Source organism: Oncorhynchus kisutch, linkage group LG14, assembly GCF_002021735.2.
Source record: "Oncorhynchus kisutch isolate 150728-3 linkage group LG14, Okis_V2, whole genome shotgun sequence".
Lineage (NCBI taxonomy): Eukaryota > Metazoa > Chordata > Actinopteri > Salmoniformes > Salmonidae > Oncorhynchus > Oncorhynchus kisutch.
In genome coordinates, this window is record NC_034187.2 from 6,265,690 (window position 1) to 6,275,689 (window position 10,000).

Consider the following 10,000-nt stretch of genomic DNA (forward strand, 5'->3'; position numbering starts at 1 on the left):
ATGGTATATATAATGGTATATATAATGATATATATAATGGTATATATAATGATATATATAATGATATATATAATGGTATATATAATGATATATATAATGGTATATATATGGTATATATAATGATATATATAATGATATATATAATGATATATATAATGATATATATAATGGTATATATAATGATATATATAATGGTATATATAATGGTATATATAATGATATATATAATGGTATATATAATGGTATATATAATATAGAGGGGAGGGACAGAGGGAGAGAGAGAAAGAGGGGAGGGAGGGAGAGAGAGAGAGGGGAGGGAGGGAGAGAGAGAGAGGGGAGGGAGAAGGGAGGGAGAGAGAGAGGGGAGGGAGAGGGGAGGGAGAGAGAGAGACAGAAAGAGAGACGAGAGAGAGACGGAGAGAGAGAGACAGAAAGAGAGACGGAGAGAGAGAGAGAGAGAGACAGAGTGAGAGAGACAGAGTGAGACAGAGAGAGAGAGAGAGAGAGAGAGAGAGAGAGAGAGAGAGAGAGAGAGGGATAAGGTCATCCTACCTGTTCTAATAAATGTCAGAGGAGAAGACAGGTGAGCCGTACCTTGACGTCTGAGAAGAACGTCTTGAGCATGTTGGATGAAGGGTATCTGCTGTAGAAGAACATGAGCTTGGCTTTCTTCAGATGGTTGGGAGACAAGCCCTCCTGGATCTGACATGGCCTCAGTCAAGGAAGTTATCACAACTATCTGTTTATCTACAGGAACTTAGTATATCACAGCTATCTACAGGAACTTAGTATATCACAGCTATCTGTTTATCTACAGGAACTTAGTATATCACAGCTATCTGTTTATCTACAGGAACTTAGTATATCACAACTATCTGTTTATCTACAGGAACTTAGTATATCACAGCTATCTGTTTATCTACAGGAACTTAGTATATCACAGCTATCTGTTTATCTACAGGAACTTAGTATATCACAGCTATATGTTTATCTACAGGAACTTAGTATATCACAGCTATCTGTTTATCTACAGGAACTTAGTATATCAGAGCTATCTGTTTATCTACAGGAACTTAGTATATCAGAGCTATCTGTTTATCTACAGGAACTTAGTATATCAGAGCTATCTGTTTATCTACAGGAACTTAGTATATCAGAGCTATCTGTTTATCTACAGGAACTTAGTATATCACAGCTATCTACAGGAACTTAGTATATCACAGCTATCTGTTTATCTACAGGAACTTAGTATATCACAGCTATCTACAGAAACTTTGTATATCACAGCTATCTGTTTAGCTACAGGAACTTAGTATATCGCAGCTATCTGTTTATCTACAGGAACTTAGTATATCAGAGCTATCTGTTTATCTACAGGAACTTAGTATATCACAGCTATCTGTTTATCTACAGGAACTTAGTATATCACAGCTATCTGTTTATCTACAGGAACTTAGTATATCACAGCTATCTGTTTATCTACAGGAACTTAGTATATCACAGCTATCTGTTTATCTACAGGAACTTAGTATATCACAGCTATCTGTTTATTGAACCTGATGCATTTCAACAGTAACAATTCATAGGTTGTTGTTTCATTGTTTTTAATTGAAAGCTGTAAATATCATCACATACAAACACTTACACACAGACACACACACACGTAATTTGTGCCTGCGTGTGTGTGTGTGTGTGTGTGTGTGTGTGCCGCAGCACAGATGTGCCCTCTTCTCTCTCAGCGAGCGGCGTGATGCCATTAACAGTTCTATAATCTATCAGACATGAGGAGCCATGGGAGACCAATCAATAGAGGCCCGCAAGGTCAATTAACACCCCCCCCCATGCCACCCCCTACAGAGGGCCTACCCCCCCTGCCACCCCCTACAGAGGGCCTACCCCCCCGCCACCCCCTACAGAGGGCCTACCCCCCCAACACCCCCTACAGAAGGCCTACCCCCCCGCCACCCCCTACAGAGGGCCTACCCCCCCAACACCCCCTACAGAAGGCCTACCCCCCCCGCCACCCCCTACAGAGGGCCTACCCATGCCACCCCCTACAGAGGGCCTACCCCCCCGCCACCCCCTACAGAGGGCCTACCCCCTCTGCCACCCCCTACAGAGGGCCTACCCCCCCAACACCCCCTACAGAGGGCCTACCCCCCCCCCATGCCACCCCCTACAGAGGGCCTACCCCCCCCCGCCACCCCCTACAGAGGGCCTACCACCCCCGCCACCCACTACAGAGGGCCCGCCCCCCCCCCTGCCACCCCCTACAGAGGGCCTACCCCCACATGCCACCCCCTACAGAGGGCCTACCCGCTACCCCCTACAGAGGGACTACCCCCCCCCCCCGCCACCCCCTACAGAGGGCCTACCCCCCGCCACCCCCTACAGAGGGCCCACCCCCCTGCCACCCCCTACAGAGGGCCTACCCCCCCCCCATGCCACCCCCTACAGAGGGCCTACCCATGCCACCCCCTACAGAGGGCCTAACCCCCCCCCCCCCCAGAGGAATAGAAACAGGAAGAGGGAGGACAGACAGTCAGCTCCGGGGGACATTTGAAGAACCCCACTCTGCCACTGTGTACTCTCTGTTTAGGGCCAAATAGCATTCTAGTTTGCTCTGTTTTTTTGTTAATTCTTTCCAATATGTCAAGTAATTATCTTTCTGTTTTCTCATGATTTGGTTCAGTCTCTCTCTCCAACTGGCCCCCTCTCCTCTCTCTAGCTGTCCTCCTCTCTTTCTCTGTCTGTCTGTCTGTGACCCTCCCTCCCTCCCTCCCTCCCTCCCCCTCTAGCTGGCCCCCTCTCTCCCTTCCCCCTTTCATCCCTAGTCAGCGTTTTCAGCTGAGGTTAGAGATGCAGGGAGAGGAGGGCGAAGGGAGAGAGGGGGAAGGGAGGGGGTTCGTTCAGCAGCATGATTTGTGACCTGTTGCCACAAGAAAAGGGCAACCAGTGAAAAACAAACACCATTGTAAATACAACCCATATTTATGCTTATTTATTTTCCCCTTTGCACTTTAACTATTTGCACATCGTTACAACACTGTATATAGACATAATATGACATTTGTAATGTCTTTATTCATTTGGAACGTAAGTGTAATGTTGGAGTGTAATGTTTACTGTTCATTTTCATTATTTGTCTCACTTTTGTTTATTATCTATTTCACTTGCTTTGGCAATGTTAACATAGGACCAGCTAGAGAGAGAGGAGGAGAGGGGGCCAGCTAGAGAGAGAGGAGGATAGGGGGCCAGCTAGAGAGAGAGAAGGAGAGGGGGCCAGCTAGAGAGAGAGGAGGAGAGGGGCCAGCTAGAGAGAGAGGAGGAGAGGGGGCCAGCTAGAGAGAGAGGAGGAGAGGGACCAGCTAGAGAGAGGAGTGGGGGCCAGCTAGAGAGGATGAGTGGGGACCAGCTAGAGAAAGGAGGAGTGGGGGCCAGATAGAGAGGAGGTTGAGTGGGGGCCAGCTAGAGAGAGAGGAGGAGAGGGACCAGCTAGAGAGGAGGAGTGGGGGCCAGCTAGAGAGGAGGAGGAGAAGGGGGCCAGCGAGAGAGGAGGAGTGGGGGCCAGCTAGAGAGAGAGGAGGAGTGGGGGCCAGCTAGAGAGGAGGAGGAGTGGGGGCCAGCTAGAGAGAGAGAGGAGTGTTGGCCAACTAGAGAGGAGGAGTGGGGGCCAGCTAGAGAGGTGGATGAGTGGGGGCCAGCTAGAGAGAGACGAGGAGAGGGGGCCAGCTAGAGAGGAGGATGAGTGGGGGACAGCTAGAGAGAGAGGAGGAGAGGGGGCCAGCTAGAGAGAGGAGGATGAGTGGGGGCCAGCTAGAGAGAGAGGAGGAGAGTTGGCCAGCTAGAGAGGAGGATGAGTGGGGGCCAGCTAGAGAGGAGGATGAGTGGGGGCCAGCTAGAGAGGAGGATGAGTGGGGGCCAGCTAGAGAGGATGAGTGGGGGCCAGCTAGAGAGGATGAGTGGGGGCAGCTAGAGAGGAGGATGAGTGGGGGCCAGCTAGAGAGGAGGATGAGTGGGGGCCAGCTAGAGAGGATGAGTGGGCTTGGGCTTACATGGGCTTGCTCCTACCTATCTCTCTGATTTGGTCCTGCCGTACATACCTATACGTACGCTACGGTCACAAGACGCAGGCCTCCTAATTGTCCCTAGAATTTCTAAGCAAACAGCTGGAGGCAGGGCTTTCTCCTATAGAGCTCCATTTTTATGGAACGGTCTGCCTACCCATGTCAGAGACGCAAACTCGGTCTCAACCTTTAAGTCTTTACTGAAGACTCATCTCTTCAGTGGGTCATATGATTGAGTGTAGTCTGGCCCAGGAGTGGGAAGGTGAACGGAAAGGCTCTGGAGCAACGAACCGCCCTTGCTGTCTCTGCCTGGCCGGTTCCCCTCTTTCCACTGGGATTCTCTGCCTCTAACCCTATTACAGGGGCTGAGTCACTGGCTTGCTGGGGCTCTCTCATGCCGTCCCTGGAGGGGGTGCGTCACCTGAGTGGGTTGATTCACTGTTGTGGTCATCCTGTCTGGGTTGGCGCCCCCCCCCCCCTTGGGTTGTGCCGTGGCGGAGATCTTTGTGGGCTATACTCAGCCTTGTCTCAGGATGGTAAGTTGGTGGTTGAAGATATCCCTCTAGTGGTGTGGGGGCTGTGCTTTGGCAAAGTGGGTGGGGTTATATCCTTCCTGTTTGGCCCTGTCCGGGGGTGTCCTCGGATGGGGCCACAGTGTCTCCTGACCCCTCCTGTCTCAGCCTCCAGTATTTATGCTGCAGTAGTTTATGTGTTGGGGGGCTGGGGTCAGTTTGTTATATCTGGAGTACTTCTCCTGTCCTATTCGGTGTCCTGTGTGAATCTAAGTGTGCGTTCTCTAATTCTCTCCTTCTCTCTTTCTTTGTCTCTCTCGGAGGACCTGAGCCCTAGGACCATGCCCCAGGACTACCTGACATGATGACTCCTTGCTGTCCCCAGTCCACCTGGCCATGCTGCTGTTCCAGTTTCAACTGACCTGAGCCCTAGGACCATGCCCCAGGACTACCTGACATGATGACTCCTTGCTGTCCCCAGTCTACCTGGCCATGCTGCTGCTCCAGTTTCAACTTCCACCTGACTGTGCTGCTGCTCTAGTTTCAACTGTTCTGCCTTATTATTATTCGACCATGCTGGTCATTTATGAACATTGAACATCTTGACCATGTTCTGTTATAATCTCCACCCGGCACAGCCAGAAGAGGACTGGCCACCCCACATAGCCTGGTTCCTCTCTAGGTTTCTTCCTAGGTATTGGCCTTTCTAGGGAGTTTTTCCTAGCCACCGTGCTTCTACACCTGCATTGCTTGCTGTTTGGGGTTTTAGGCTGGGTTTCTGTACAGCACTTTGAGATATCAGCTGATGTACGAAGGGCTATATAAATAAATTTGATTTGATTTGATTTGATGAGTGGGGGCCAGCTAGAGAGGAGGAGTGGGGGCCAGCTAGAGAGGAGGAGTGGGGGCCAGCTAGAGAGGAGGAGTGGGGGCCAGCTAGAGAGGAGGAGTGGGGGCCAGCTAGAGAGGAGGAGTGGGGGCCAGCTAGAGAGGAGGAGTGGGGGCCAGCTAGAGAGGAGGATGAGTGGGGGCCAGCTAGAGAGGAGGATGAGTGGGGGCCAGCTAGAGAGAGGAGGAGTGGGGGCCAACTAGAGAGGAGGAGGAGTGGGGGCCAGCTAGAGAGAGGAGGAGTGGGGGCCAACTAGAGAGGAGGAGGAGTGGGGGCCAGCTAGAGAGGAGGATGAGTGGGGGCCAGCTAGAGAGGAGGATGAGTGGGGGCCAGCTAGAGAGGAGGATGAGTGGGGGCCAGCTAGAGAGGAGGATGAGTGGGGGCCAGCTAGAGAGGAGGATGAGTGGGGGCAGCTAGAGAGGAGGAGTGGGGGCCAGCTAGAGAGGAGGATGAGTGGGGGCCAGCTAGAGAGGATGAGTGGGGGCAGCTAGAGAGGAGTGGGGGCCAGCTAGAGAGGAGGATGAGTGGGGGCCAGCTAGAGAGGATGAGTGGGGGCCAGCTAGAGAGAATGAGTGGGGGCCAGCTAGAGAGGATGAGTGGGGGCCAGCTAGAGAGGAGGATGAGTGGGGGCCAGCTAGAGAGGAGGAGTGGGGGCCAGCTAGAGAGGAGGATGAGTGGGGGCCAACTAGAGAGGAGGAGTGGGGGCCAGCTAGAGAGGATGAGTGGGGGCCAGCTAGAGAGGATGAGTGGGGGCCAGCTAGAGAGGATGAGTGGGGGCCAGCTAGAGAGGATGAGTGGGGGCCAGCTAGAGAGGAGGAGTGGGGGCCAGCTAGAGAGGATGAGTGGGGGCCAGCTAGAGAGGATGAGTGGGGGCCAGCTAGAGAGGAGGAGTGGGGGCCAGCTAGAGAGGATGAGTGGGGGCCAGCTAGAGAGGAGGAGGAGTGGGGGCAGCTAGAGAGGAGGAGTGGGGGCCAGCTAGAGAGGAGGATGAGTGGGGGCCAGCTAGAGAGAGGAGTGGGGGCCAGCTAGAGAGGAGTATGAGTGGGGGCCAGCTAGAGAGGATGAGTGGGGGCCAGCTAGAGAGGATGAGTGGGGGCCAGCTAGAGAGGATGAGTGGGGGCCAGCTAGAGAGGATGAGTGGGGGCCAGCTAGAGAGGAGGATGAGTGGGGGCCAGCTAGAGAGAGGAGGAGTGGGGGCCAACTAGAGAGGAGGAGGAGTGGGGGCCAGCTAGAGAGGAGGAGTGGGGGCCAGCTAGAGAGGATGAGTGGGGGCCAGCTAGAGAGGAGGATGAGTGGGGGCCAGCTAGAGAGGGGGATGAGTGGGGGCCAGCTAGAGAGGAGGATGAGTGGGGGCCAGCTGATAGAGGATGAGTGGGGGCCAGCTAGAGAGGAGGATGAGTGGGGGCCAGCTAGAGAGGAGGATGAGTGGGGGCCAGCTAGAGAGGATGAGTGGGGGCCAGCTAGAGAGGATGAGTGGGGGCAGCTAGAGAGGAGGATGAGTGGGGGCCAGCTAGAGAGGAGGAGTGGGGGCCAGCTAGAGAGGAGGAGTGGGGGCCAGCTAGAGAGGATGAGTGGGGGCAGCTAGAGAGGATGAGTGGGGCCAGCTAGAGAGGATGAGTGGGGCCAGCTAGAGAGGAGGATGAGTTGGGGCCAGCTAGAGAGAGGAGGAGTGGGGGCCAACTAGAGAGGAGGAGGAGTGGGGCCAGCTAGAGAGGAGGAGTGGGGGCCAGCTAGAGAGGATGAGTGGGGGCCAGCTAGAGAGGAGGATGAGTGGGGGCCAGCTAGAGAGGGGGATGAGTGGGGGCCAGCTAGAGAGGAGGATGAGTGGGGGCCAGCTAGAGAGGAGGATGAGTGGGGGCCAGCTAGAGAGGAGGATGAGTGGGGGCCAGCTAGAGAGGAGGATGAGTGGGGGCCAGCTAGAGAGGAGGATGAGTGGGGGCCAGCTAGAGAGGAGGATGAGTGGGGGCCAGCTAGAGAGGAGGAGTGGGGGCCAGCTAGAGAGGAGTAGTCGGGGCCAGCTAGAGAGGAGGAGTGGGGGCCAGCTAGAGAGGAGGAGTGGGGGCCAGCTAGAGAGGAGGAGTGGGGACCAGCTAGAGAGGAGGAGTGGGACCAGCTAGAGAGGAGGAGTGGGGGCCAGCTAGAGAGGAGGATGAGTGGGGGCCAGCTAGAGAGGAGGATGAGTGGGGCCAGCTAGAGAGGAGGATGAGTGGGGGCCAGCTAGAGAGGAGGATGAGTGGGGGCCAGCTAGAGAGGATGAGTGGGGGCCAGCTAGAGAGGAGGAGTGGGGGCCAGCTAGAGAGGAGGAGTGGGGGCCAGCTAGAGAGGAGGAGTGGGGGCCAGCTAGAGAGGAGGAGTGGGGGCCAGCTAGAGAGGAGGAGTGGGGGCCAGCTAGAGAGGATGAGGAGTGGGGGCCAGCTAGAGAGGATGAGTGGGGGCCAGCTAGAGGATGAGTGGGAGCTAGAGAGATATTTAATCTACATGTAACTGTTTTACGTGCTAGTCATTTAACAGATGCTCCAGGGAGACTTACAGGAGGTTGAGTGCCTTGCTCAAGGGGCCATCAACAGATTTTTCACCAAGTCGGGGATTGGAACCGATGACTTTTCAGTTACTAACCCAACACTAAGGCTACCTATCGCTCTGTATTCTGGCCTGTGGAAAACACAGCAGTCATTAGGTCAGGAGCGTGTGTGTGTGTGTTTGTGTGTGTGTGTGTGTTCAGGTAAATACCACATTGACCATGGCTGAGTCATATGTTTCCTAATACAGGGACTACTCTTCTGAGAAACCAGAGTGCACGCACACACACACACACGCACGCACGCACACACACGCGCGCGCCATCGGCCTGTTGAGAGAGAGGGGTGAGGGTTCTAACAGAGCGATGATGAGAGAGGGTAGTGCGAGGAAGGGGAACATTTCATCCCAGCTGTTTATTCACTAGCTTTCTTTAGCTACCATAACACACACACACACACACACATCCTGCACCCCTCCTCCTGAAGCCTCATATTTATGTGGGCATTATTTTCCCTGTCGACCTTGAGCCTGGCTGAGGCGCTTTGGCTGTGTGTGTGTGTGTGTGTGTGTGTGTGTGTGTGTGTGTGTGTGTGTGTGTGTGTGTGTGTGTGTGTGTGTGTGTGTGTGTGTGTGTGTGTGTGTGTGTGTGTGTGTGTGCAGCAGAAGTGAGACAATAACATCTGAAACCTGAACCGTTTGCCAGGTGTACGGGAAAAGAGAGGAGGAAAGGAGGAGAGAGGACAAGAACAGGGGGAGATGAGAGGATGAGAGGGGAACAGAAACTAGGGGAGGGAGGGAGAGAAGGAAGAGAGCGGGAGGGAGGGAGAGAGAGAGGGAGGAGAGCGGGAGGGAGAGAGAGAGGGAGGAGAGCAGTAGGGAGGGAGGGAGAGAGGGAGGAGAGCGGGGAGGGAGGGAGGGAGAGAGGGAGGAGAGCGGGAGGGAGAGGGAGGAGAGCAGTAGGGAGGGAGAGAGGGTGGAGAGCAGAAGGGAGGGAGGGAGAGAGGGAGGTGAGCGGGAAGGGAGAGAGAGAGGGAGGAGAGCGGGAGGGAGAGAGAGAGGGAGGAGAGCGGGAGAGAGATGGAGGAGAACGGGAGGAGAGAGAGAGGGAGAGGAGAGCGGGAGAGGAGAGCGGGAGGGACCGAGAGAGCGAAGAGAGCAGTAGGGAGGGAGGGAGAGAGGGAGGAGAGCAGTAGGGAGGGAGGGAGAGAGTGAAGAGAGCAGTAGGGAGGGAGAGAGAGAGGAAAGAGAGCGGGAGGGAGAGAGGGAAGAGAGCGTGAGGGAGGGAGAGAGGGAAGAGAGCGCTAGGGAGGGAGAGAGAGGAAAGAGAGCGGGAGGGAGAGAGGGAAGAGAGTGGGAGGGAGGGACAGAGGGAAGAGAGAGGGAAGAGAGCAGTAGGGAGGGAGGGATGGAGGGAAGAGAGCGGGAGGGGGGAGGGAAGAGAGCAGTAGGGAGGGAGGGAGGGAGGGAAGAGAGCGGGAGGGAGGGAGAGAGAGAGGGAGGAGAGCGGGAGGGAGGGAGGGAGGGAGAGAGGGAAGAGAGTGGTAGGGAGGGAGGGAGGGAGAGAGGGAAGAGAGCAGTAGGGAGGGAGGGAGGGAAGAGAGCGGGAGGGAGGGAGAGAGAGAGGGAGAGAGGGAAGAGAGCAGTAGGGAGGGAGGGAGGGAGGGAGGGAAGAGAGTGGGAGGGAGAGAGAGAGGGAGAGAGGGAAGAGAGCAGTAGGGAGGGAGGGAGGGAGGGAGGGAGGGAAGAGAGCGGGAGGGAGGGAGAGAGAGGGAGGAGAGCGGGAGGGAGGGAGGGAGGGAGGGAGAGAGAGAGGGAAGAGAGCGGGAGGGAGGGAGAGAGAGAAGAGAGCGGGAGGGACAGAGAGAAGAGAGTGGGAGGGAGGGAGGGAGAGAGGGAGGAGAGCGGTAGGGTTGGTAAATCCATAAATGAATCCTGGACATCTGCTAAGCAACATGAAAGATGAAAGGAAACACAGACCTGAGCTGTGTGTGTGTGTGTGTGTGTGTGTGTGT

The 10,000-nt window shown here is 54.9% G+C and overlaps 1 protein-coding gene across 2 annotated transcripts in view; it reads right to left on the minus strand.

Moving 5' to 3' along the window:
• The window catches only part of LOC109885358 (prospero homeobox protein 1), a 79,150-nt gene that overhangs the window by 51,756 nt on the left and 17,394 nt on the right, over positions 1-10,000 (minus strand). For both annotated transcript variants that reach the window (XM_031787718.1, XM_031787719.1), the window contains exon 5: positions 595-702. In XM_031787718.1, coding sequence (XP_031643578.1) covers positions 595-702 — 108 coding nt within the window. The remainder of the gene's footprint in view (positions 1-594; positions 703-10,000) is intronic.